This window comes from Synchiropus splendidus, chromosome 6 (assembly GCF_027744825.2).
Source record: "Synchiropus splendidus isolate RoL2022-P1 chromosome 6, RoL_Sspl_1.0, whole genome shotgun sequence".
NCBI lineage: Eukaryota > Metazoa > Chordata > Actinopteri > Syngnathiformes > Callionymidae > Synchiropus > Synchiropus splendidus.
In genome coordinates, this window is record NC_071339.1 from 1852835 (window position 1) to 1880003 (window position 27169).

The 27169-nt window shown below is 44.0% G+C and overlaps 2 protein-coding genes across 5 annotated transcripts in view; both read right to left on the minus strand.

Annotated features, from left to right (window-relative positions):
• Positions 1 to 368: 368 nt before the first annotated feature.
• LOC128760325 (kappaPI-actitoxin-Ael3a-like) lies at positions 369 to 5928 on the minus strand. 3 transcript variants are annotated; one of them, XM_053867636.1, is made up of 4 exons: positions 5575 to 5925; positions 3361 to 3534; positions 1886 to 2059; positions 369 to 1825 (listed from the first exon to the last, which is right to left on the minus strand). In XM_053867636.1, the coding sequence occupies exons 1-4, from the start codon at positions 5717 to 5719 to the stop codon at positions 1797 to 1799; spliced, it is 522 nt and encodes a 173-aa protein (XP_053723611.1). In that variant the 5' UTR covers positions 5720 to 5925; the 3' UTR covers positions 369 to 1796. The 3 variants fall into 3 exon arrangements, with proteins under 3 accessions (XP_053723611.1, XP_053723612.1, XP_053723613.1); XM_053867637.1 differs by having other exon boundaries at positions 3373 to 3534; positions 5575 to 5923; XM_053867638.1 differs by lacking the exon at positions 3361 to 3534 and having other exon boundaries at positions 5575 to 5928.
• Positions 2046 to 27169, minus strand: part of col7a1 (collagen, type VII, alpha 1) — a 57060-nt gene continuing 31936 nt past the window's right edge. Inside the window, exons 67-116 of one of the 2 annotated variants that reach the window (XM_053867634.1) lie at positions 27032 to 27136; positions 26896 to 26961; positions 26128 to 26163; positions 26019 to 26054; positions 25905 to 25952; positions 25784 to 25828; positions 25543 to 25662; positions 25266 to 25475; positions 25153 to 25188; positions 24976 to 25020; positions 24785 to 24901; positions 24643 to 24714; positions 24502 to 24546; positions 23670 to 23705; positions 22696 to 22731; positions 22411 to 22455; positions 22307 to 22339; positions 22167 to 22229; positions 22043 to 22078; positions 21370 to 21450; positions 21223 to 21291; positions 19064 to 19099; positions 18517 to 18576; positions 18387 to 18431; positions 18279 to 18314; positions 16856 to 16891; positions 16698 to 16757; positions 16497 to 16622; positions 16352 to 16423; positions 16201 to 16236; positions 16058 to 16117; positions 15747 to 15791; positions 15523 to 15558; positions 15351 to 15386; positions 14523 to 14579; positions 14373 to 14444; positions 14228 to 14299; positions 14080 to 14115; positions 13930 to 14010; positions 11666 to 11719; positions 11493 to 11546; positions 11355 to 11417; positions 11220 to 11282; positions 11002 to 11118; positions 8530 to 8607; positions 8110 to 8163; positions 7960 to 8008; positions 5960 to 7840; positions 2292 to 5700; positions 2046 to 2176 (exon numbers count right to left, since the gene is read on the minus strand). In XM_053867634.1, coding sequence (XP_053723609.1) covers positions 7824 to 7840; positions 7960 to 8008; positions 8110 to 8163; positions 8530 to 8607; positions 11002 to 11118; positions 11220 to 11282; positions 11355 to 11417; positions 11493 to 11546; positions 11666 to 11719; positions 13930 to 14010; positions 14080 to 14115; positions 14228 to 14299; positions 14373 to 14444; positions 14523 to 14579; positions 15351 to 15386; positions 15523 to 15558; positions 15747 to 15791; positions 16058 to 16117; positions 16201 to 16236; positions 16352 to 16423; positions 16497 to 16622; positions 16698 to 16757; positions 16856 to 16891; positions 18279 to 18314; positions 18387 to 18431; positions 18517 to 18576; positions 19064 to 19099; positions 21223 to 21291; positions 21370 to 21450; positions 22043 to 22078; positions 22167 to 22229; positions 22307 to 22339; positions 22411 to 22455; positions 22696 to 22731; positions 23670 to 23705; positions 24502 to 24546; positions 24643 to 24714; positions 24785 to 24901; positions 24976 to 25020; positions 25153 to 25188; positions 25266 to 25475; positions 25543 to 25662; positions 25784 to 25828; positions 25905 to 25952; positions 26019 to 26054; positions 26128 to 26163; positions 26896 to 26961; positions 27032 to 27136 — 2931 coding nt within the window. In that variant the 3' untranslated portion in view covers positions 2046 to 2176; positions 2292 to 5700; positions 5960 to 7823. Of the gene's footprint in view, positions 2177 to 2291; positions 5701 to 5959; positions 7841 to 7959; positions 8009 to 8109; positions 8164 to 8529; positions 8608 to 11001; positions 11119 to 11219; positions 11283 to 11354; positions 11418 to 11492; positions 11547 to 11665; positions 11720 to 13929; positions 14011 to 14079; positions 14116 to 14227; positions 14300 to 14372; positions 14445 to 14522; positions 14580 to 15350; positions 15387 to 15522; positions 15559 to 15746; positions 15792 to 16057; positions 16118 to 16200; positions 16237 to 16351; positions 16424 to 16496; positions 16623 to 16697; positions 16758 to 16855; positions 16892 to 18278; positions 18315 to 18386; positions 18432 to 18516; positions 18577 to 19063; positions 19100 to 21222; positions 21292 to 21369; positions 21451 to 22042; positions 22079 to 22166; positions 22230 to 22306; positions 22340 to 22410; positions 22456 to 22695; positions 22732 to 23669; positions 23706 to 24501; positions 24547 to 24642; positions 24715 to 24784; positions 24902 to 24975; positions 25021 to 25152; positions 25189 to 25265; positions 25476 to 25542; positions 25663 to 25783; positions 25829 to 25904; positions 25953 to 26018; positions 26055 to 26127; positions 26164 to 26895; positions 26962 to 27031; positions 27137 to 27169 lie in introns of those variants that run through there. The other variant, XM_053867635.1, reaches the window with a different exon arrangement.

A 27169-nucleotide genomic window follows, 5' to 3' on the forward strand; every position in this document is an offset into this window, starting at 1 on the left:
AGACGGGAAAAAGATCTGGTGGGTGACGGTGGAGCCAAGAAACAGTGTCTCACTGCTTTCCCTGTCGTGATGATGACCCGTGTCCAACAAGCAGAAAATCCACATTAATCAAATCTGCTTATTAAATTGAAACATCTTGATCAGTCTCCCTCCCCCTCTCTTTCTCCCCCTCACACACACACACATCTTTGTGGGGTTATTGACATGACCCTTTCCTCTGAACCAAACTTAGACCTAGTTATAATGACCTTGTTGTTTTGACATATATATATATATATTTTACATATATATACATGAATATTGAAGGGACAACAGTCCCTGCAGACCAGAGAAGTCACTATAGAACTGTTGAGTAACATTCTGTTTATTGCAAAATTTCCCCTCACATGACAGACAGACAAGCTTTAAACATTTGTATCAAATATTTAGCACCTTTTTTTTTCCTGCAGGTAAACAACAGAACTGGACAGTATTTAACAAAACAAAAGTATTGTACACCATGTTGACTCAACGGTTTCTTATGGGGTCAACAAAAGCAGTGGGTTTTACTGACACTCTTTGGTTCTCAAATAATTACAGTTTAATTCAACAGGAACTCACATGCAGGGTCGGATTAGACGGCAACGATTTAAAATACTGATATCAGTGTCACTTCTGAAAATATAAAAAAATAAAGTGAACATTTTAAAATATGATTCCTTTTGTCTTATCATCTGTTTTTTTTTCAGCTATATTTTCTTTGTTTCGACTGAAGCTCAGCTAAGTTACGTATCTAACAACGCTTCACTTTTTTTGTACTTATTAAAAATGATACTATATCCATAAATATTGATCAAACCTTTGCCACCAGTATGATACAGACGCTAGTCTAAGCACATCTTAGTTTTGTTATTTTACAATGGCTTATGGCACAAAGACAAATGAAAGCACAGATGGACCTTCCAAGATATTAAAGTGAAACATCAACATTGGTGCGTCTTCCCCTCAATGCAAATATTGTAGTCACAAACTAAGAAAAGCGTTTTGTTTTTCCATCCATTTCATAGAGCATGTTTAAGATCAGGTGGTGGGCGCAGCTGCTGAAGTAAAGAAGCCTGGACCTCTCCTCAGAGAGTTCCCAGGTCAACTGTGAGACATCACCTCTCCATCGTCTCTGCCTCCTACCAGTTGCCATGACGACCTCACTCTCTTCACATCATCTGGAAGAGAGACTCCAACCAGAGTAGAATACCCAGTTCAGCCACTTGCATCTGTGATCTTGAGTTACCAGCCAAGTCTGTGACCTCAGGAGATCAATGGTCACAACGTCCCCCATCAACTCAGCTCTCTCTTCACCACCTGATCTATCAAGCATCCTCCCTCCATCCCTTGACACCAGACCCAGGTCTTGAACTTAGAGGAGCTACTAAAGTAGTCGTAGGTATTAGGTATTTTTACGCCATATCAATGTAAATTCTATTGTTGGGAGTATTGCTGCCTTGTATCATGTACTTCAATGGCTAATTCCAATCGGCGTGTCAACACTCTGGTCTCTTGTCACGTCCACATTATTTGCATCAGGAACTCAGTGTCGCTGCCACACATAGATTCAAATGTTGTCCTACAAAGCTTCTTCTGTAATTATGGTGTAAATACTCCATGGATTTTAGCAGGCCGGTGTGTGTGTGTGTGTGTGTGTGTGTGTGTGTGTGTGAGAAGATGGAACGGTTTAGTTCAAAGAACAACATAAATAAACAAAATCAAAGACAACGCCACTTGAAACAGAGACGACACAAGAGGCTGAGTTTCAGTCTTGATCACAAGGTTGTCTTTGTCGATGTAGCACCTGAAACAAAACAAACACGAGATTCATACCATGAAGACGCTGGTTCCTGGTGTTGTTTACCTTCTGCCTTGCCCAGGCAGACTTCCTCACAGGCCTCCAGTTGCGGGAAGCGGTTGTCATTTCCTTCGCAGCCACTGTAGATGAAAGGCCGACAAGCGCGAGCCTGACTGTTGAAGTACCACTGCAGCGTGTAGCGCCCACAGCTGCCCTCCTCCATGGGCAGCAGGCAGACTTCTGCAGAGTTTAATGGGAGAGCTTGACAACACCGTCATTATGAGCAGGAATCAAGCTGAGGCTGACAGGTGAGCACAGAAGCGCAGGGAACTCAGCAGGCCTTAGGTGGGATCTGATCTGTGAGCAGAAGACCCAGACTGACTTCAGTTCAGATGAAAAGCACATTCACGATAACGTGCTCCAGCCGTCAGGTGAGGACGACTGTGGGAGTATTTTGAAGGCAGACTCACACCTGACTATAACTATGTCCTACATTCACTGCCAACCACCGTATCTTCAGTCTGCATGCCTCACACTACTATTCCTGCTCCAAATCTGCTGCGGTTTGACAAGCGCGGGCTGTTAGCTTCACACCAAGGAGCGCTGCAAACCTGAGGACATACCAGAAGTGATTACATGTTCGTGCTTTTGGCTGGCGCTAGTTCGTGACTCCATGTTTGTGTCAGGAACAGTGTTGAGCCGGCGAGAGAGCGCCGCTTCAATGATGCACTTCCGAACGTGTTGTAAAGTGAAAGTCATACATTTACTGTACGATTCATTACAACAAAAAGAAGTGTGAAAATTTAATTTAATTTAATTTAGACAGTTAAATAAAACAGTTTTCTCTCCAGTCAACAGGGAACCTTTGTCAGTGCAGGAGTTCCTGCTCCACTGATCCCACTGATGCAGCAGACACGTGGCAGCTAGGATGAGAACAACAACAACAAACATGGAGGAATCCTCCCTGAACCAAAGCAAACAAAAGCTTTGGTTCAGGGAGGTTTTTCACTCCACAATGTCCAGGGTTTCCACCACTCTGAATGGACTTGAGATTCTGATACAAATATTCCCAAGACACGAAAAGAGCTTCAGTTGAACTCAGGTGATATAAAGACTTGAATATAGCCACCATGGTGATTTATTGTGCTGTTGTCAGACTGATGCAGAATCAACAATATTCTGTTGTTGAAATGTCTGTATGGCTCCATCATTTGGTTCAGTCATATACCAAATTCATGTGGCTTCTTGTGTCAAATATTCTTATACCATTAAACTGCCATAAATTTAGATTAATTCATCACAAATTCTCTAATTAATTAGATTCATTTTTTAGTCGATTCCCACCCCTAATTATATATACAAACTGTATTGTGTTGTTATTATTATATGACTCTAATACAGCAGAGATGGAGGAGACAGAGTGACCACGTTATGAGCAGATCTCACTGGACACGTATCCATGTTCGGATCTCACACAAATTGAAGGAGTGAGAAAGCAGAAGAGAAGCAGCCAGCGCTGAAGACGTGTGAAAAGAGCACACCTTTTTGTTTACCTTCCAAGGCGATGCTTCTTTTCGACCGTATTGATTTGCCTGCTTTTTTAAGTGAAACTGTTTTCTGACCACCGACTTGTGCTGCTGTCAGTATTTCACCTCCGGTGGATCGATCCGGTTTAATACCGTCTCTTTTCTTTGGAACGTCACCAACAGTTTCACCTGTCAAAGCACACGCACACAGAGACAAGTGACCAGCTGGGATCACAGGGGCATCAACACAGGCAGGTGTGATTAAAAGGGTGAAGCTCAGAAATCCAAACTAGGGTGAAGGTGAGTTCACTAGCAGTTGAGACTACCACCTGAGCCGAGACAAACTCTGACTTTTCATTGCGGAACATTGTAATAGGTTCAGCGAGGCTAACAATTTGACCTGACAGTTGCCATCCCTGTTTTCATGTGTTAAACTCAAACAACCCAGCATCAGATAAATCCATGTCTATGACACGTTTTACTCCCCAAGCACTTCACTTAGACAAATAATTACAGGCAGTTGGGAAGAATTCTTGACGGAGAGGTGAGTGGGCTCTGTAAGGAACAATTTTGTGTCTTAAATGAGGCTTTCATCTTATTTTGGAGATGAACTCCCTGTATATTTAAAGGTCTCATATTATGCAAACCGTGTTCAAGTGTGCAGGTTGTTATTGTGAAGCCTCACTATGCTTCTGGCGAGATAAAAACTGTCTGGAGCGAGATATTGATATCATAGATATCAGGACAGCAGCCTGCAGGTAGTGGCCTCCAACATCATTGGCCAGAACCTTTGAATCGTCCCACCAAATTCAGCAGTAGACTGTAGTGGACTTTTGAATATTCACTGAGTTAAAGTGCAGTTCTTTGAGCGCCCTCTAGCCACAGCCATAAAGTGTGACTGTACTTAAATCAAAAAACAATCGACTCTTCAACCAGCGACATTTGTGTCATTTAAAGGGGCAAAGAGTGTGAGGACTTTGGCTGCAGTGAGTAGGAAATGCGGGACTTTTACATGGACTTGAGAATGTTCTGAGAGAAGAAGACGCACCTCTTGTAAAGAACATTACTCTACGAATACAGAAAGCGGTTTGTGTGCAATAACCAGGTGAAAGAACACCTTGTATCAGTTAAATTTAGAAGCCACATCGCTTCAGTGATTGCGAGCCTGCGTCATCACAGACCTCTGCTGAGACGCAGCAGAAGAAAACGCAGCTGGAGATCAATTAAATAACCAACATCCAACTCATTTCACCGCAGTACTAGGAGCCAGCACGACCTTCGATCACACTGACGGTGATAATCCAGCGTCTATGAGAGTCATGGGACAGGACTGGCTCTCTGCTGCCTGCCACCCAGAACAGCTACAGTTGGAAATAGAAGACTAGATAATTTGTTTGTGATTTCTGTATTTTTGTTAAATGTCAGAAAAGTTATCTAGATATTATTCTGTAAAAACAAACTAATATCTGACGGCGTAAACAAGCACTGCTTCGTACCTGAAATGGTAGCAGATTCAATCGTTTTTGCTGGCAGTCATTGCATGCGCTAGCTGTGTTAGCGTCAACCTAGCAAAAAGTTCTCGGAATCTGAAACTGATTGGCAGCATCTTTCTGAACCCATTTGTGATGCCCTCAACATACATCATCTAGACAGTGGGCTGTTGCTGCCAAGGCTATAAAGCACTGCAGGAAACCCTGAGAGGAAATGGTGCATGAAACAGTTCAGCTATCCTGTCGCACCATGAGCTATGAGCAGATGGAGAACTCTGGCTGGCTCTGGAGCGACTAGGAAAGTTCTTGCTAGTCTCATTTTTTGTGTTGTCGCCAGCGCTCTGCAGCTGCTACATGTGGAACCTCTCAGTCACGTTTCCCCAAAGAGGTGTGGGAGGACTTTGCCAATTGTCGCCTAGATTGGCAAAGATGTGTTCAGTTGGTGCCGCGTACCAAAACTTTTAGTCAAATTCAAAGTCACACCTGAAAACGTGAAACAAGGTAAATACACACGAGTCCCTGTCAAATTGCATTCGTTCACTAAAAAATGTTCCCACAACTAACAGCTCATTTGAAAGCCACATCACCGACGGCGATCCAGTTAACCCCCAGAACATGTTGGGCTTCCTATTTATTCCAGAATGTGTACCATTATTACTGTTATTATTTTATATGTTCCTTCAATCGGGAAAGAGTCTGCGATTGTTGTCATAGTGTGAGAAACGATTGATCCCAGTACCATCACTCTGGTTGGCAGAGGGAGTGAAGTACAGCAGCTCTTCCAGAGGTTCGTCGTAGGACTCAATGGAGTAGATGTGCTCATAGTCGGGGTCATTGGTGTTCATCACCACGCGCAGTTCGCGACCTGAAAGAGGAAGTGACATCACGGACGTCTGTGTTCATACCCAGTTGCTTCAAATGGAACAGTACAAACTCATTTCTAGGCGCTTCTTCAAGTGATTTACGTGGTAACATGACTCACACGTCCTCAGTGATGAGGAACAGTATCGGTGGAGGCCTCTGTTTTCTACGAGAGAAAACCACCCAGTGTGCAAAGGTCTCCAGCCCTTCATCTGTTCTTCTGAGGCAGACCAACAAGCAGAACGGCAGACAGACACACTCACCCGCCTCCTCCCTCAGGTCCAGTTGTGGCTTTGGTACAAGCTGAGCCCTTCCTATGGGTGGGCCTGAACCTGCGAGAGCCAGACAGGAGGAGGAGGAGGGGGGGACACCGAGGAAGCAAAGAGTCAGCAGCTAGAGTAACACTGGAGGAGGGGCTTGTGGGTTAAGTGGATTAAAAACATTCCGATGGTAAACTGGAAAACCAACAACCCAGAGGAACCATTCCACCACGGCCACACCAGATAAGAGGATTCGCCACCCGTTTGCAAGACTGGTCAACAATTTGATCAACACCAACACATCCCCAAAGAGTTGATGTGAACATGTTCAGCTCACAGATGGATGTGGGTGCAGGCAGATTGTTTTGGTGTGATTCCTGGAACTAGTTGAATCTGTTGACCGGCAGCAGAATCTCACAAAAACGGATGGCAATCCTTCCATGCCACGAGAGAAAGAAGGTGGTTGGATGTCTGAAGTGAATGTTACCAAGCCAACATTCTTCAGTGAGCGTGCACCACAAGTCCATGCCTCACAGTTGCTGTCATGACTCACTGACGAGTGAGTAAAGTAATGACTGAGAATCTTCCACACAGAATGTGAAGCAGGTCTTCCTGAGATTAGAATATTAGAAGTGGATGAAATGATATTGTGATACAATATGGGCTGATAAGAAATCAACCAAATAAAAAGTTCAACCTGATGTACCTGTTAAGTACCAAACATCTGGAACAGTGTGAGCTGGAGATCGTCTCTTTCTGTCATGTTTCTGGTGCTTTGGTTTAGTAGATTATTATTTTTATTTTTTATTTTTTTTGCACCAAACTCAGGTGATGAAATAATACATCACACATTTAGTTCCTTAATTCACAACAGAAATGGACAAGCGCCAGCTTTGTCATATGGACTGGAAACTCAGTATTTAGATTCAAGAGCAATAACGAGTGCAACAAAAAATCAATATAAAACTATTAAAACTAATATAACAACATTCTACTGATGAGTACAGGAGGAAATTATATGAACTGATCTTCACTGCGCTCCATCTATGAGATGAACTGTAGATGAATTGTGTCAGAAGCAACGTAATATAAGAAAGAAATGATTGTTATGCAAACAGCCAACGTAATTCCTATATGGGTTATGCATTCAACATGGCTGTGTGAGGAGTTCTGTCCAGCACCATGTCTTAAGAAACACACCTGGAAAGAACGTCTTCCTTGGTGTCTGCGTTTTGTGCTTACTCACTTTACAGCGAACCATCCTTCTGAGGTCACTAGGGCAAGCGTTATGAGTGTATTCACAAAAATACAAGCTAATTCATGACAAGCTGTGTGACTGATACAACTATATTGACGTCACTGAAGAGAAGAGAACTCATTTTAGCTTATCTTTTAATTGCAACACTAATATTGCTGTCTTTTTCTGTGCATTTCTGCCACTCAAATAAGTAGAGCTTGATTCTGATCCAATAGCATTTTATGTCTAAAACTGTCAAATGAAGTGATACTCAAAGTTATATTTAGAATATTTAATCCAATTGCAACAATGGATCAGGGGTGGCCACACTGCTCCTCCAAGCCAGCACACATTGCTTGACCTACCAGGTGTCTGAAGACTGTAGTCAGTTGTTTGGTTGGAACCAAAAATCTGCACCACCCCGACCACTTGAAGAGCAGTGAGGACACTCCTGTGATAGACGCTTGGTGCTCTTAACTAGGGGTCATAATCTCAGGGCGTTCACATGATCGACATGAGGCAGACTTCTCTTACGACCGGGGCTGCATCCATGGCATCAGATCTGCCATGACTCATGCTAGTTCACAGGCAGTCTGTCAAACCACGTCTCTTCCGCTGCAGCTGAACGGTTCACTCACCTCCACATGCTGCAGATCAGACAGATGGACCAGGCGGAAGCAGGGAAGGAGACAAAAATGAAGGTCAGTTCTATCACAGGAGCTCTTCACAAAAGTCTGCGTTGGAAGAGATAAAAGAGGCGACCCACCGCAGTGCTGATTCATCTCCGTGCGAACGTATTCTCTGATCTCCTCCTCCTGAATTTGGAATGAAGACATGATGCAGCGAGCACTTTTGTAAACACCCAGTGTAACTGGTGTCTCCACACTGAGACCTGGGGTCATTCATCAGCACTGACCGTCATGCCTGGCTCTCCTCTGTCTCCTTTGGCTCCATCTGGACCCAATTCTCCCTGGGAGATGAAAAGGTATTATGACACCCACCAGCAGCAGAGATGCTCGCAGCACATTAATAAGACAGAGCGATGAAGTGAGTCAAAAGAAGTTTAGGAGAGCAAAAGTTCCATCAGCGCCAATGTTCATCAAATACCAAATACACACAGAGACATATGCAAAAATATCCACTTGTTAAATTGAACTTGAGGCTTAATAGCAGTAGCTGATGAGCCTGCTGGTGCCTGCACATGGTTCCCTGGAGATTTAGATATTCTTGGCGGTGAAAGTAATTGGAGCGAGTATGTAGCAAAGAGAAAAGTTTTTTTTTTAGAATTTAAAGTCGTCTCTGGAGAATGTTTGGCAAGGAAAAATGTGTCACTCACCTGTTCTCCTCGCTCTCCTGGGATTCCTGGGACGCCACGTGGGCCGATCACCGCTGGCCCGATTGGGCCTCTCTCTCCCTGGACGATAAAGCAGTTATAGTTCAGCCAGCAGACACAGCTCAAGTGAAACTTTCAGTGTGCTTAATGTGACATGGTTAGTCTTCAATAAAGTGCTTCCACTCTGTAAGAACTTTTTGCATCTAGGAATAATTTTGCGGATAAAAAGGTTCTGGTAGATATTCACAGTTGGAACCAGGAACTACGGAGAAGGGTCTTTTCAGTAGTCGCTATATGCACCACCGTCTCACCAACACAGAGTGGTAGCTAACAGCGTAAGCGGAGAGTCTGCAGGACCTTGGTTCATGACCGAGATTGAGCCACACATCCATCCTGGAAAGCTGACTTTTGCATCCTATACTGACGACAAAGGCAGCCTTTAGTGTTGTAAGTTGACGCATTGGGTTTGAAACGCACGTTCCGCCTACAGTGGCAGTGCGACACGTAAAGAAAGGACGGAAGTTGAGTTTAGGTAAACCATTCGCTCCATTCAATCTATGTGTAACAATGTTTAAAGCCCGTCAAACGGCCGTGCTGAAAGTAACAAAGGAGGTGAGCCACATAAGGGGTTGTACATACGATTCAGTGGAGAGAGCTTCCGTACGTCCCCCTGTCCACCCTGCCCGGCCCCTTGCGCTCCACGGCATGTGATCCTCAGCCCTGCCTGACACGCTACATCTCCTTCTTCTCATGTGCACAATGCTCTTGCGCCCCCTGTCCCCCCGCATGACATGTGATCCACACACCAGCCTGAAACGCTACACAGGTAGGAAAAATCTTTTTAATCAATTGAAATGCCTACTGGATGCGTCAACATGCAACACAGAAGTTTGGTCGTCAGTAAAGGACACAAAGGTCAGCTTTCCCAATGTTGATTCTTTTGTTGTTTAAATTCATCCCTCAGTTCATGCGAGTAAATCTGTCCTATCTTTTCCAGCAGCAGCTCAAGCACAATATTTGGCGAAACACGTTCAATGTTTTAGAAGAATTAATGATGAAAAGTGATGCGGATTTGGAGCATTTCATAAATGTAAACATACAACATATTAGAAAGGGGAATACAAATAAACACCCAAATACAACGCCAAGTAAAACTAGGGAAGCGTCCCTCTGCAACGCAAGAATACAGTCACAGTGACTAAGAGGGTTGCCAGAACTTTGTGTCAATTAAGCAGATGATACATAAGGTTGGGGGGGGGCGAGCCACCAGAGGACCATAAACAGCTGTTTGTTCCACATTTCACCTTCTGGTGGAATTGTCGTGTTTTCCAGAGGCACTGGGGTGCCAACCGAGTTTTTGTTTTTTTCTGAGCTCAGCATCTGCTCCGAGTGACTCCGTGATTAGTTTATTCCAAAAACCCTGGTTCTTTGATCAGACGGCTCTCTGACCTCAGGTGACAACCGGGAGGTAGAGATATGTGAAGTAAATGTATTCATGTTTGGTATGAAAGTCTTGTTGCTAATTCAGATGGATGCCAAGTCTGGTGCACCAAGTTAGATGTCAAACGTGTCAGAGCAGGCGCATGGGTCGAGCTTCACACCTGGCATCCACATTAGCAACACGGAGGAAGCAATACACATTCAGAATGTTCGCTTTGTTGTAAAGAGAAAATGGGACTGGAATAATTTTCCGTATAAAAAGAACACAGGTAAACAGTCTGACCTCTCTATCGAGGTTTTTTCATACCTTGAATGTACTGGTGCCAAATGAAAGGCATGAAGCAGCGCAGGAGCAATGTGAATGAATATCGGTCACAATACTCTGTACCACACCGCAGTACTCAAATGATCTCTCCAAGGATTTCATTGAAATGAAACCAGTAACTATTCTTTGTTGATCAGCCATATGACTAAAGGTGAGTCACATATATCACATGGTAAGCTGTATTTTCCAGAGATGGAGACCCCTATCAGTGACTTGGGACTGGAAAGACACAAGACTCGTGAAAAATGTTCCACAACATTAGCACTAGCATGTGTGAACGGGACATCAAGCACGTTACATTCATTGTGACAAACAGAAAGTGAATTAGCAGTTGTTTGCTTGCTCACCACGAAGTGCTCACCCAACAATCCTCCTGCTACATCAGAGACATGACAATGTAATTGCATTCCATGCTAAAAGTGACAGCTAGTACAATGTTATGTCATCATCAAAACTAGCTCTATTCAGGAAGTGCTTCTCCATTTCCCCCCTGTAGTTCTTCTGAAATGCTGCACACGTACATGTGCCGTTAGGACTGGAACATTATGTCGTTGACGTTTGATAAATAAAGCAATAGAATAGATCATATTGAAAGTAGGACTCTAGACTCCAGAGTTGACAGCACCCCTCTGTCAGCACTTGTGAATAAGCACATACAGCACAAAGGCCCAATATAGACTCATGTGTCACTGAGCGGAAGAATGAATCACCTTCTGTCCCTGGAGCCCCTCTGGGCCTTTAGCGCCAATTGGTCCCTGAGGGCCTGTGAGTCCAGGCGGTCCGTCCGCTCCCCGTGGCCCTGGTGGACCCGGTAACCCAGACTGGCCCTACATAAGCACCAGACATCTATCACATGCTGAATATTTGGCATTATACAACCAATCAAGAGACAATGTGCATTTGCATGTTGATAAGGTCACAAACGTACCCGTTCACCTTTCTCTCCCTGAGCTCCCTTTGGTCCTGCGATGCCGTCCAAGCCACGCTCTCCCTGCACATACAAAAACGGACAGCTAATTTAAATCTTATCTTCAATACTGGACATTCAACAAGACTGGCTCACCTTTGGGCCCATCAGACCCTCCTTTCCAGGACTCCCTATCACTCCAGGTGGCCCGTTTTCTCCCTGAAGAACGTCGTGATCATGAGCAGAATCAACCATTTACGGGACAAAAAAACCTCCATTCAAAACCTTCCATACCTGTTCCCCTTTCCGCCCTGGAAGTCCGGAGCGTCCATTGGTGCCAGCATCACCCTGTCCAATTCATTTTCAAGCATCAACTCAGGTGTGTCGATGACATACCACAGAGTCACTCACTCTTCCCCCTGAACATTAACCACTGCTGAGGCTGCTATAATCTCATCTGGCCTTACCTTTTCTCCTCTAGGTCCATCGCTTCCACATGCTCCCTTGGGTCCTCGGTCACCCTGGAATCATACATTTTTCATGGCAAGTGTCACGTGAAATAGTGTGTCAATCACCGAGGAACAGGATGCACCAAAGCAGAGCTAAATGACACTGTCAGGCAGAATGAACTCATCTTCCTCCACAAACCCGCAGTGATAGGGAAAACTGTAATCTGGCAGCAACAATTTCATCACCAACTTTTCAAGACATATTTTGTCTGCCAGCAGAATTTTGGGGAGGACAGAATATTCGCTTGTTTCACTGGTGAATTACTACTATTCAGAGATTTGAACAATATATTCATGTCATGTGCGTGTTCAGTGCTTTCATTTTGTTGTTCCTCGGCTGTTGTTTTCCTGTTTCCTGCTTGTCACCCCTCCTCCAGCTTTGTAGGCACACAGCTGGGACCAATTCCACAATCAAGCCTTCCTGATTTCTACACCTTTGTTCCAGACTGTTGTGCCAGATGGTTGCTTCGCGTCTTCGGGTAAAGTTCTCCCTCCCGCATAGTAGGGATGGGCGATCATTTATTGTACATGATATACCGCCAAACACAATCTCCACGATGCCAATTCTGCATCTCATGATAAATTTGATAAGCACGCGTCTCACTCGTTGCATTAGACTTGCACACATGAACATGACAAAGACCGCAACCAGTTGCGCAGCGTTTGACAGCTGACACCAATGTGTGCCTTGGTTCACATCAACACATGCAGGTCTCCCGCTGTTGTGGTGCCGCGGCAAGACACCGTGGTGAAAATAGTTCGATATTAGACGGAGCTCCGCTCCGGTATTGGCGTCCTCTTCCGCGTCCCCATTAGGGTTCACTGATCGCGGACACACTCTCTCAGGCAGTGCTAATGCTACGACCCTTCATCTTCAATAAGGCAATGAAAAACAACCATTTTAGGAGAGAGAATTGTGAAAATGTTTTTCATCACACAAGACAAAGGACTGACAGTTTGTATCATGATTTGGAGAATAGAATATGACCAAATGTATATATGTATGTATTCACATGATTTCCAATATTTCTTCAGGAACATCTAGGAACTGTGTCCAGACTGCTCCATAGTTCAAGTCAACTGTTCAGAGACATGAGATACAGCAGACAGACGGCTCCATTTAACCCCTAAATAAAGCCGGCAGACAGGAGCAGGTTCTACCAGAGACGTGAAACATTGAGTTTCTCATCTCTGCACTGAGTTCACTGTTCTATTGAGACATCAACAAACCATGATGTTGGAGACAAACTCCACTCCTGAGTTCCATCATGAAACAGTTTCAAGAGAGACTGTAGTGTCCGACACATGGAGAAGTAACATGGATTTATCGTGAGAAATCATTTTGCGAGTGCGTTTTTGTTCTCCCCGTTTTTAGTCTTGACTTTGATACACCTATTTTCGGTATTTTTTTCCAGTCCCTGCGTGTTTGTCTTCTTGCTCCGGGTTTTGGTGACGACGTCTTTGATTATTGTTTGTGTTTGAGTTTGTGTTTGTTGTTCATTAAATTATTGTTGGTCCGCGTTTCCTGTAGACCATGACAACAACTTCAACACTTGGGACTGGTCCCCTGAGCCACCACGACAGATCAGACATATGGACAGTAAAATGAACCGCACTTAATAATAACAATAATAGATAAACGCATAGAAAAGCCTGAAATGGTTTTTCATATTTTGATCGAGATCTGACATTTCCTGAATAAATCTGCACTCGAACGTCCCCACCGTGGAACTAATAAAGTCCATCCAAACTAGTCAACATGCTCAAATATCAAAAGAAAGAAGCTGTAGGGGAAAGCCGTGCAGCAACGTCATCGGGCGAAGAGGAACCAAACCGTTCCCCTCCACGCCACACCACCTCTGACTGTCGCAGTACCAGTGTGACACTGATCACCAGTGTGATCAGTGTCAATCACTGATCTCACACTGATCAGTGTGAGATCAGTGATTGTGATTTAATTACAGTCCTAATCAATGACGATTATACAGCTGGTAATTACCAGGCTCAACATGCGAGTCTGTGCGTCAATCATGGGAAAAAGTGCTTGTTTTGTTTGATGTGTTAACATGACCTTGAGCTGATCCATTCATTATCAAGTTTTAAGAATTAGCCCTCAACTATTTCAGAAAAGTTTGGTGACAAGAGTCCCATACGCTGAGTCCCCCCACCGCCCCCCACAAACCGACACACACACACGCGCACACACACGCGGCTGAAAATACCTTGATGCCTCTCATTCCCACGACGCCGATCTCGCCCTTATCCCCTTTGTGCCCTGGCAGCCCTTCTCTTCCTGCTAAACCCTGGAGAGAAAAAACTGAATTATTCATGTCGTGTCGGTGAGATAGTCTGTCAATACTGAAGACACAGACCGATTCACCGGGAACGCCAGGCTGACCTGCTTCTCCCTGCAGGATTATGTTAATGAGAGGGAGAAATTATGACTCGCACCCTTCTCTGATTGGGTTACCTTCAAAGCAAAATGACTCATTAGAATTATTGTTGGAAACAGCTGCTTGCCTTCTGTCCTCCAGGGCCGCGGGCACCAGGGAATCCAGTGGAGCCATTTTCACCTGGCTCCCCTCTCAGACCCTGACAAACCATTGTGAGGGCTTATTTGGACTTGAAAGATTGATTTATTTCACTTTCAAAAAATGCTGGCTACCTGCTCTCCTGGTGGGCCCTCTTGACCTTTCACCCCCTTTTCTCCCTGAATACCTTTTGGACCCCGATCACCCTGAGAGAAACAGACAATAATGAGCCAGAAGAACTTAAATGGTCATGAGGCTTGGGGAAGATTCCTGCATTTACTGACCTGTTCTCCTTTGTTGCCCTTTTCTCCAGGAGGTCCTCCCACCAAAACTGTATCCCCCTGCGAGGACAGTTACAACCAGAGGGTTACGGTGAACCATGTTCTGTCTCCACTGACACTACAGCTGCCTGCTGACCATTTTCAGCTGTTGAGCAGTCAGTCGACCTTAACCTTTTCAGATTCTGACAACACATGGGCCTGACCTCAAAGTAGTTCTTATTAAGAATGGTTCATCAACTATTTGCCTCAAAAAGTTTACTTTCTGGGTTGACTTTTACTGAGCTGAATTGGACAGCTGAAGTTTCTCAATCAATTTCAAGCGACTCCATGTCTAAAGACACTTTCAATGTGAAAGCTTTTGGGCTTCATCCCCTTCAGTTAAGCTTGTTTTGTGTACTATCTCACTGATCACTATTCTTACAGGTTCTGAAGCAACTGGACCTTTAAAAACTTCTCACCATCTTCAGTGAAAGTCTTATGGTGGGGTGACTGAATGTGTACAATGACACCAGAAAGATATTGTTTGGAAAATCCCAGATGCTGTCAGCTTGACAGAAAATATTGGAAGTAATGAAACACAACTGTTGCGTTTCCCACCTTAAGGCTGAACAGGCAGTTTGAGTTGAGAATAGAATTTTACACCTCACTGCAGGTTATTAAAATCTACATAATTGAAAAGAATGAAAGGCTATTTCAGTCAAACGGTCGTCCTATTCTGAAAGCACCACATTCTTTGCGGCTTTTTTTCCTCATTATTTCTGTTCATTTAAGTCGTGAAATCGCAAAAAGAAGAAGGCTTGAAGTGGACTGTGTTCTGGTATTAAAATGCACCTTGTCTCCTTTGTCCCCTTGCAGCCCGGCGTCTCCCTGTTGAGGTAAATAATGAGAGTAAAGCATTCTTATTCATGGACGTCAACCTAATTTGCCACATTGCTGCAGAAGAATGATCAAAAGGTGCAGCATGATGACACACAACCGTGAGAGACTGGCCATTAGTATTCACCTTTTCTCCTCGCGTCCCGCGAGCACCTGGAGGGCCCTGACAGACACACATGGACATGTCAACACAGACACACAATTTTGCAGGGTTCCACAATTCAAGAGGGAAAGCTTCGCATTGAATGTCCATTACAGAGAATATTATGTGACAACTTTGGTTTTTCCTAGCGTCTCTGCATCCATTAGCATTAGCATTATTTGGATAAAAAATGCTGTTTATGATCTTACTGTCGGCCCTCTTTCCCCATCCAGGCCGGGACGACCCTCCTCACCCTGAAGATAAAAACATGTTTAATATGAGCAGATGTCAAACTCCAGCAAACAAGGCAAAATGAATCAACTGCAAGTGGAATTATTGAAAAGATTCAGTCTTCAAATGGTGGCGTTTCAGTGCTTTTCTTTAATAATTAAATTAATGATATGACTATATACAATTCTACTGTATGATGATTATACAAATTGCATTATTTAAATAATAAATTAGAAATGTAAGTCATTAATTTATTAAAAACAGCACAAATAGAGTCAGGTGGTCTCACCCTGATGCCTGGCTCTCCTCTCTCTCCTCGGGCACCAGGGACGCCAACACCAACTTCACCCTGCACTCAGAAATGAATTAGAAAATTCATTTCCAAAAAAAACACAAACCACAAATTCAATAAGACAAATCCAAGTCAGCCACCTTGTCGCCTCTGATCCCATTCACACCGGGGGAGCCCTGGAAAACATCATGCAAGATGTCAAATGCAAGCTGGAATCAAGTCATATTCTTCAGTCGCTGACAGCGCCACATTTCATGAATTTACACACACATTTCTATCTTTTTCACTTACAATTGGACCCTGTGGACCTGGAGGACCGGGAGGTCCCGGAGTGCCTATTTGCCCTGCAAAGCCCGGTGGACCCTAAACTCAAAAATACTGACATTTTATCTTTGTTTCATTGTTCGTTCAAGAACATTACAGCTGTATTTCCGACCTTCTGTCCTATAAGTCCAGGTGGTCCTGGTTGCCCATTTTCACCTCTTATTCCCGGAGGGCCAATGGTACCTGGTTTTCCTTGAGGTCCTGGAGGACCAGATGGTCCAGGAAGACCTGGATCTCCCTGGAATCAAGTTCAATTAAATTGAAATGTTGGTGCATAGTTTCACAATGCTTGAAGTTAAGCAGCATAACTGACCTTCAGACCCGCAGGTCCCTCCCGACCTGGAGGTCCAGCTATTCCAATGCCTTTATCCCCCTGCAGGACAGCTTTTGTCAAGGCTTTGTCACACTCCAGTGTTGAATTTGATATTGTATCAGAGACAATACATGTTCAGAAAAAATGACAGAGTTCACCTTATCACCTTTGGGCCCGGCAGGTCCCTGCTCCCCCTGAGGAAGAAAAAAAAATCATCAATTCATTTCACACATAAGATGACCGCAGCTGGTTTGTAGGTGGAAACATCATAATGCATGTACGAGTATTAAACTAATACCATATGGAGGTGATATCTTAACCAATATTAATATGGAACTGATGAAGAGTGATCATGTGAATTGCAAAAAACACTTCCACTGCATTTCATTCCTGCCACAGAGGGTGCAGCTGACATCAAGTCACACACTCACGCAGGTGAGAGCGTGGTGAGGACTTTGTCCTGCTGATAGAGTTGGAACTGGAGGCCTTAAAAGAGGGTGGTGATTGAAATCACTATTCGTCCTCTGTTGGTTACCAGCAAGGAAACAGGTGCAGCCATTATTGCCTTGTACGGAAAGGGCTTCACAGGCACCAGGATTACATCAAAATCAGCCGAATCGTCAAGAACTTCAAGGAGAGCGGTTCAATTGCTGTTAAGAAGGCTTCAAGAACGTCCAGCAAACGCTGGGACCGTCCCCTAAAGTTGATTGAGCTGAGGGATCCAGGCACCACCAGTGCAGGACTTGCTGTGAAAAGGCAGCAGGCAGGTGTGAGAGCAACTACACACACGGTGAGGAAGACTTCTGGGGAAAGGATTGGTGTCAAGAAGGGCAGCAATGGAGCCACTTGTCTCCAGGAAAAACATTAGGGACAGACTCGTATTCTGAAGAAAAGTACAGGGATTGGACTGCTGAGGTTGGGGCTTCTGGAAAAAGCATCCTGAGGGCATGAATGTGTGGGGGAGCTTTTCAGCCAAGGGACTGGGCACTCTCACAATTTTGCTAAAGAACACAGCTACAAAAAAAGAATGGTACCAAAACATCCTCGGAGAGCAACTTCTCCTCACCATCCAAGAACAGTTCAGTGACAAACGATGCCTCTTCCAATATGATGGTATGAGTCCATGGGCAGGAAACATATTCCACTGAGAACTGGTGGTCAATCCTCAAGAGGCGGGTAAACCAACCAAAACCCACAAATTCTGACAAACACCGGGCATTGGTCATGATGGGGTCAGGATGTAGTCCTGAAGTCAACTGACAGCATGCCAGGGCCAGTTGCAGAGGTCTTGAAAAAGAAGGGTCAACATTGCAAATGCTGACTCTTGGCATATAAAGTGTGTTTGGAGATGCAGTCGCTTGAAATTGACTGAGAAACTTCAGCTCTCCAATTCAGCTCAGTAAAAATCAACTGCAATTGTCAACAAAAGCCTTAGATGCCCATGAAATGAATACAGTTCAGTATATTATAGTAACATGTGACAAACACTGAAGCACAGACCTTAGTAAAAATGAGTGTAATTCTCTACTATTTCGGCCGTGACTGAAGTCCAGACAAACATTACAGGCCTCAGTTACTCACGCTCTCTCCTGGCCGGCCGTCTTGACCAGGTGCGCCCTGATGATGACAGTTAAACAGGGTTACTATCAGCAGGGCGACCAGTCAAACCTGCAGTTCCATCTCACTCACACGCTCTCCTTTTCCGCCTGAAGCACCTTTATCTCCCCTGGAGCCCTGAATAACAGCATTTTTTTTTCTTCAAAGAACATTTTAAAGGCACATTTTGTTCATCTTTCAGATAATATTAGGTGCAGCTTACCTTCTCTCCAGGAAGCCCTTGTTCTCCTGCTGTGCCTGGCAGAGTTGGACCTGGAAGTCCCTGTGAGCATCAATAATGGAGAGATAAAAAAAATCAATAGTACACAATAATAGTTCAGTGAACACATGAAGTATATGCACCGTACATAAATACATCTTTGGTCAAAATGGTTATGAAATGAATGTCAACGTCAACTTAACAGCGATTTAAAGAAAAAGCACTGTCAGCATAAAATGCTGTATAAATTTTTGAAAATGATCAGCAAGAGTCTACAGAGGAAACACAGTGGTAATATAGAGTCACCCTCTACGGCACTGAACCTGTTCACCTTTGACTCACAGATACAAAGTTCTCAACGACTCTCTAATGACTGACATTCATTTTCCATTTGAAAAAGAAAAAAGAAATTGCTAAAAGGCCAAATTGCTTTTACAGAACAGTAATCTACAGTCAAAACTGTTACTGTCCCTGGAAGGTTTAAGTGAAGACTTAAGTGTGTGATTCAACTGCCAAGACGGAAGCAACGCTGTGTGAGTGCTTGACTCACCTTTTCTCCTCTGGGTCCAGGTGGTCCAGCTACAGACTGCAGAGGATAAAAATAGGAGAAAATAACAACTTATTATCGCCAGTCCAGAGTGTATGGCTTTCATTTAAAACCCTCTGCAAGGACAGGTGAAGAGCACACGGGGGGGAAACTGCGAGGCATTTCTATACCGTCCAGCCAGTCGACTGGAGAATTAGAGTCTTCAGACTACACTCGACAAGGCAGATTTCTGCAATATTTTTGTCTCCTAGAATACAGGTTTTGGATTGATTTAGACTATAGCAACGAAGGTGTCGCCTCACAACAGCGAGAGCAGGAGAGATGGAATTATTTTTAGTAAAGCAACACGTGTATGACCATAAGCACCGAATGCTTTACTGTTTACACGTATCAACAACAGCTAGTGTTCAGAAGACGCACTGGCAGTGCTGGGTTATTTGTCTGGCCCAACCACAGCACGTCACCGGGGCTAACTCTGAATATTAAACAGCAGCAAATAATCCTTTGTTGTTGTTGTTTTTTGTGCAGAGTTGAACTCCTCGTCACCCAACGCTAACGCTTGGCTTTGTACTTGCTGGCGAGAATACATTTTCATAAAGTCATCACGCATGCTCTCAGAGATGAAACAGATGGGAACTTTTCTGCCTTCATTGCTGTGTGCCTTTGTTTCGCTGGAACTTCTGGAATATGCTTGAAATATTGACCTGAGCAGTGACCATTATCGAGCATCGAGATTCGTCTGGTTGCCACACACTTGAATGCTTTCAGAATGCTTTTTAAAAGTCACAAACAAGAGACATAGAAGCCGAGGGACTATCTAAAACCTCTGTCCGCTGGATCAAAGAAGGTAAAAGTGTAGATGTTGCGGGCACAAATCCTAATGGGCTCCAAGTTAAGAAGACCAGCAAAAACAGGGGAGCTTTTCTCCATGGTGTAGCTGCATGACATCAGCTCCGCTCAAAGCACAGACCATCTCCAGGCCATATCTATAATTATATATGAGACTGTAACCAGGAGCAACTGGTGGAAAGTGAGCGTCAGTGGCCCAATTATTTTCAGCGGTGGCACTTCTCAAGTCCAATCACAGATGAAGGGGGAGAAGTTCATAAAACCTATGGAGCCGTTAAACCCAGAGAAAACTAACTCCAACGTGAACAGATTACAATGACAGATGGATGAAAACAGGGGTGAATGTCCCTTCCATGATCTGTTAACTGATTCATTGTTCCCTCATGAATTACAATTATGACAAATACACAATGTACTCAGCTTTAGGGTTTCGTCAACTGAAACCCAAAAGCTGTGGCCAATAAATAAAGATTTAACAGGATTTCAGAGGCTTTTTTTTCCAAGTAATGGTTGGCTCAGTTGCTATTTTTAGCTTCAGCAGAAGCCTCTGTCTCTTGGGGATCCCCCTCTATTATTCTTCAGGAAAACTCCAGGGCTCTTTGCAACAGATAATGGACTTGTGAAAATAGTTTCATCATTGCAAAAAGCGATTCAATAGTGCAGTTTCAGACATGCTAAAACACATTTGATCCCGTCGGCAAGTGGCAAATCAATTCAACTCAATTAAATAAAATGTATGTGTTTGAATAAAATAAAGCAGCATTTATAAAAGACCGAAAAGCCTAAGAATGAGAGGGTTTTTCTTCTTCTGAAAAGACACCACCTGTAAACTAGAAATACGCATAAATGTTGCAATAATGTTCAGACATTAGACATTCAGACATTATTAGTTTATATATATATATATATTTTTTTTAATGGCTTATTTATTATGTGTTATATTTATACACATAACATTTTTATTTTAACCTATAGAACAATGCACAAAACCGGAGAGAGAAATGCATGGCTCTGTAGGTGAATCAATAAGGCATAAAGAGCAGCCCAGAGACCTTGGGTCCATGTTGTCTCCTACCCCCCATTGATAAATGAATTATGTGCAGCTGTAAAGTACAGCAGTCTGACCGCAGCCCCCAGAGGAAGACCACCTAGTGTTATCCATCAGATGAAAACACAGCAGGGGAAGGAGGGGAAATATTTTTATATTCCTGCAAGACCAAACATCTGTAATGCTTTTAGCGGACAAAATACAAGCCTGCATGAGCAAAGTTGTTAGTTTTAGCCTTTTAGTCTTGGGTGTAACACAAACTCACCTTCCCCGGAGGACCGCTGTCTCCCTGTTCACCCTTTAAACCCAGCTGGCCTGGAGGTCCAACAATACCCTGCACAACAAATGATGTTGATTTGCTGTAAAGAGAAATGCAGTAAAGAACAGCCATGTTCTGCTTCTGATAACGCACCTGCTTCCCTGGTAATCCAGGTGTTCCTTCTTTGCCGGGAATCCCATCTCTGCCAGGCACCCCAGGTTTACCTGCTTCACCCTAAAGAGGCGCATTACAGTGAGCTGCAGAACGTCTTTTGAATATATTATGCAATAAAGTGCTAATATTGAGCCATATCTGAATTGCATGGCTAAAAGCCAGAGAACCAATCAGATTTCAATATGATAGAATTGCAGATTTACAGTAATTTCTGGACTATAGAGCGCATTGGAATAATATCTGCACCCACCAAATTTAAGATGGAAAACAGCTCTTGTTCATCCATAAGCAGCAGCGGCCTATAAGCCGCGGGTGCAGCAGTGCTGTCTGCACTTTGGAAAGCTGAGTGGTGCACACGGCTTAAAAATGCATCTCTGAACTAGTTTTGAAAAGGAATGAAACAACCTGGACAATGTTCTGAACTTGAAAGTTCCGACACCACAGTCGGTCTCAGATGCCGCTTCTCATCTCCGGTTCTCTACAAGATTGGTTCTGCACAGCACATTTGAGATTGATGTGTCGAGGCGCAATATTTTAGCTATACATAGCTGCGTTGTTGCAGGGTATGATTTGAAGAGAAAATTGAGGAGCTCCTTTGTGTGTTGCCAATTATGGAAAGGATGTTGTCTAAGTGACTTGTGGTGTCACTTACCACTTGCCCTGGAAGTCCTGGAGGTCCCTGTGGACCCTGCAGAAATTAAAAAAGGACCATGTCCACTCAACCATAAAAGGCCAGCTGATCTTTATTTGATGAAAAACAGCCAAAAAAGACTCACTACTGCCCCCGGGGGACCTGGTGGTCCGGGTAAACCGGTGCTTCCTTGGGCACCAGGAAGACCCTGAGAGGAGACAATGGTAGTTCACTCTTGTGAATGTCAATGAATGTATGAAAAGTACAGAAAATAGCATTGTTTACCTGAATACCAATCCCTGGCTCTCCTTGATTCCCCTGTAAACAAATGCTTATGTCAGACTCTTACATGAGCACAGTCAACTTTCAATGACTTTTTAAACGCTGACCTTCACCCCTGCTGGACCAGGAAGACCAGTGGGACCCATGGGACCCTGGTTAGCACATGCATTGTGAAGGAAATGATTAAAGGAGTCAGTTTTGCTGTGAAGGCATCCAGCCTGGTTTAAATAGTTGCCATCGGTCACTTGGGCAACACAATTGTTCGAAAATATTTACAGCAATTGTAAGAATCTTAAGTTTCATTTTAGTTCTAAAGATGAGCACAAATCATCTGTAGATCAACATACAAATACAGCCGATTTCATTTATAAACATCTGAAAGTCAGACTCACAGTTGGCCCTCTGGTGCCAGGATCGCCAGTATTTCCCTGTAGAACAGAGCAGCACATACCTCAGCATCTTAAACGGCACCTGTGCTGCTGCCCCTCAGAGGTCACGAACAATGGTTTACATAATAGCAGCGAGGGGGAAAGAATACTTCCATATGTGTTGACGAGTGTAAATAGAGGCATTAAGAAAGAGGATCAAAGTGGTTCAACCACGCTGAAACGCATTACCAAGAGCAGAGAGTCAGGTCATTCGACAAACGTAACATGTGAATTCAAAAACATAAACTGAGGAGCTGCAGTGTTTCAAGCACAGCAGTCCTCATTCAAACAGAACAAATATAACCTGATTTTATCATTTGTAAATTATAATTTTCTAATACTTCAAGAGAGTATAAATCTAACTTGTATTTGAAGATATAACTTAACATTTTGGTGTCCAAATCTGTGCTTACTGGGCAATGATTTTGTTCAAGGCTCACTGCTCCATGGCTGCAGTTGATGACATTGGAATGACTCATGATGAAATGCAGGTGGAGCAAGACAAACACAGAGAGAGAACAAAACCAACAAGCATAGAGCTCTGAAAGGTATCAGTGATTTATGAGAGAAAACAGACTGTGATGCTGCTGCATGCGTCAGTGGAAGCAAGTAGATTTGGAACCTTTCCGATCAATCCCCATCATGCACTGAGTAAAGTGAATTTCCATCAGAGTTGGCTCCCTTTTATCATACTGTTTACATGAATGAGTGAATACTTGAGTTTGACCAAAGCTTTTTACCAGAAAGAAAACAGAATTGTGACGCAAATGAATCGTTTTTGCCCTAGAGGTGCATGTGTGCTCCCAGACGATCAACTCTTCCTGTCTCCTGTGTGGATTACAACCTATTTGTGGCCCAGCTTTGATCATCACTCTCCCTTCCCCAGTTGTATCTGACTACACAAAACCAATCCAACAGATTCAAAGCAGAAACCCTACCGGTCTGCCGAGCACTCCGGGGAACCCAGGCTGGCCCTAGAGAGGATCAGAAATGACACAATAGTTGAGGATAAAACAAAGAATATATCACACAGGGAAGGAAACTCATAGTGTGGGGGCAAAAACATGTCCCCTATCTTGGTGTGCGTTTGCACAGCGCTTTTCACATGACACAAAGCTCTTTGCAGGAACCACTGTTCCTTCATAGGACATGTTAGCAACATCTGGAGCCACAGCTGCCCTGGGCCAGACGGGTGCCAATGGCCACTCAGACCCTTCACAAGATGGCCGGTCTGACAGGTGCAAGACCGGTGCAAGTGCAGTTGTCGCAAAATACACTGCATTAATAGGCAGGTTTATGGCCCACACTCTGCTGACTTACTGGCACCAACCGATGTTTGCTGGCATTATATTGAGCCCTGTATATGCTTGTTAATGTACCAGATTAGGAGGCTCCAGTGTGAGGTGTGAAAGGTTCATACGTTGGACCGTCAATGGAAGGGGGATGGAAGTGTATGCTGCCACGGAAATCTAGGCTATAGTTTAGTTTCATTTCTCATGTTCATGTAATATGATTGAATCATTTTTGATCAGTGATCACAGACATGAAAAATGAATTTCGTACAAACATTTCACGCTGGCAGGTAGGAACTAAAGTTGAAACAATGTAATGACAGATGCATTTGTTATAACACCCCCAAATGAGATAAAACTGCTCTCAATACAGTCATTGACCCATTCCTGTGAAACCTGTATCGTCATGTATAAAGTGAACAATAAAGCCTTTATTTTCAGTCAGGTTTGTCTGGTTAAATGTACAGGCGAGACTGACCTGCTTCCCGTCTGGTCCTTGTTTGCCAGGCTCCCCAGATACTCCCTGCCACATAAGGACACATCAAGTGTTTAATGTCACTTTATAGCAATGAGCTGAGAGTAGTCAGTGATGTCATTATTTCAGTCATATAGAACCAACCGGTGACCCATCACGTCCTTTCTCTCCAGCTTCTCCCCGCTCTCCTTTGGGACCTCGAGGTCCAGTGAAGCCCTGGAACACAAGCAGCAAAAGTAATACGATGCCACGTGAGTGGAACATTCGATGAATACTAATATTGTACCTGGTCTCCTTTAGAGCCCGCTGGTCCAGGAAAACCTGCTTCACCCTTTTGTCCTGAAAGTCCAGGTGGACCTCTGACACCGGGTGTCACCGTCAGGTCCCGTTCAATACACTCACCCTAAAGAGTGTTAAAATAAACTGTGAGATCTGTGTCTTCTTTTCCTTGTAGGTGAATGGCAAAAATAACCTCACCTTTTCACCGGGTGAACCAGCTGATCCCTTAGGTCCTGGTTTACCCTTTCATTCAAAAGTAAAGTTTACAAACTCGCAGACGCATGACATCAAACAAATACAAGAACACAGAGTCATTCTCTACATTATGAATAAGCAGTTTGAATAAACCAAGTGTTAAGTCTGGTATTCACTCACATCTTGTCCCCTGTCTCCCTTTTCTCCTCTCTCACCCTTGAACACAAAACCAAAAAGCAGATTTAGTGTCACAAATATTGTTTTACGTATTATTCCTCTAAGTTCCTCCATACCTGTTCTCCTGGGTTCCCTGCCTCGCCGGTTTCCCCTGGTCTTCCAGGTACGCCAGGTCTTCCAGCTTTTCCTGGACCTCCAGGAGGCCCAGGTGGTCCCTCAGATCCCTGCTCCACAGTAGCTCTTCCCGGAGGCCCCGGTGTTCCTGCAGAACCTTTATCTCCTTGGTCCCCCTTCGCGCCTTTCTCCCCTGCAGGACCACGGGCACCCTGGCACACAGGAACAGAAGATTCAGCTGCAGCACTGTAGAGTCAGTGTGAACACAGTTCTACTCACATCTTGACCAGGGATTCCATTGAACCCAGGTTCTCCTTTGCTTCCCTTAGGGAACAATCCTGATGGGAAGCTCCCACCTTTCCCGAAGTCTTGCCCAGGCTTAGGTTCTCTTAGTGGATCCTTCACATCAGTTAAAAGGAAAAAAAGAGACATGGCATTAGCCAAAGCTCTGACACATTGTAGTAGTCTTCATTAAGACCAAACGTATTGCAGCGCAACCTTCTTAGCTGAGACCTCCTACCTTTGGTTGGTCGATATTGAATTTTTCTATTGCCCGCCTTATATCCTGGCGAGAGACAAAAAAGAGAAAGGAATTATTGGAGCAGCAAGTCACACCTGCGGCAACTGATGTGGTGTTTTACTTCTTGAGACACTGGTGGGCACGGCTTGCCATTGCTCCCTGGCTCTCCCTGAAGATAGACAGGCGTCACTCAACACATCAACAATCGCTTTAAACCAAACCAGGACTGACTTACCGTGTCGCCCTTGAGTCCCGGCGAACCTCTTTCTCCCTGTTAAAGAAAGGAAAGTGGGTGGAAAAAGGGCAGATTATCTGTGAAATAAACACGCAAAAGCATGACTTACATTTGGTCCTCTTGGTCCAGGAACCCCTGGATTACCCTGCAGGGCAGAAGAAGGGCAAAGATAAAAATATCAATCGACAAGATTGTGGCAGAGGCGGACAAAGATAAACATCGGCATTGTGGCAGCTACGATTTATGCAGATCACATAGGCCCGCAGGCGCTGGAACACAAGAGGGAAATCACAACTCTCACGCTCTTAGAATTTCCACATTTCAATATGCACAGCACAGCAGCTACTTCAATTGTAGAGGGAAAAAGTCTTAAGAACTCTGCATGTATGTCGAATTTATTTTAATTCACATTCTTCAGGTAAGTCTTTAAACGGCTGTTGGTAAATACACAAACCCTAAATGAAAAATGATCTGACCACAGCGCTCAGTGGATCTTAATGGTTTCAACTCTATCACACATACGCAGCACCTGTAAAGCCTGATGACAAGTTTGTTTTCATTGTATCTGGGGGAACAGTGTCATATACTGCTATTTCAGAACTACTGTAGTTTTGATCACAATGTTCTGGCTCACTCATTCATGACAACCCAACGCCCAATAGTCATTTTGGAACATATAAATCTGAACATTAATTTATCCAATAAGCATGGCAAAAACATTTGAACTGATCAAACAGAAGTTGGCTTGATCAGAGTCACAAACCATCGTTCTCTAATGCATTTCTATACCTGCATTGACCGGTGAAAAGCAGCTGACTTCACAGGTTCATTTAACATTTAAGCATCATTTTGACCAATCAAAATCCTCTAAACTTACAGGAATTCCTGGTGTACCTGGTGGACCTGGAATTGGTGGCAGTTCAACTCCTTTCACATACACAACCTGAAAGAATAGAGGGTGTCCACATAAGTTTTCACGGCAGTAAGAAAACCGCCCGTATTTGTTATCACACCTGGCCAGGTGGACCGATGTTGCCAGGTACTCCCGGCTGACCTGGAGGACCAGTCGGCCCTCGCGGCCCATCAACACCCTGGTCTCCCTTTTGACCCTCACGGCCCTGGAAAAGAAAAAGAGAGAAGAAAAAAAATGA

Bases quoted from the DNA above. Each gene is read 5' to 3' on its own strand.
- LOC128760325 (XM_053867636.1), bottom strand. From the start codon at position 5,719: ATGTCACTTCCTCTTTCAGGTCGCGAACTGCGCGTGGTGATGAACACC. The intron at 3,535-5,574 runs GTACTGGGATCA...GTGCTTTGACAG, and splicing joins CTCTGCCAACCAGAGTGATG to GTGAAACTGTTGGTGACGTT. The intron at 2,060-3,360 runs GTGTGCTCTTTT...TAAACTCTGCAG, and splicing joins CTTGGAAGGTAAACAAAAAG to AAGTCTGCCTGCTGCCCATG.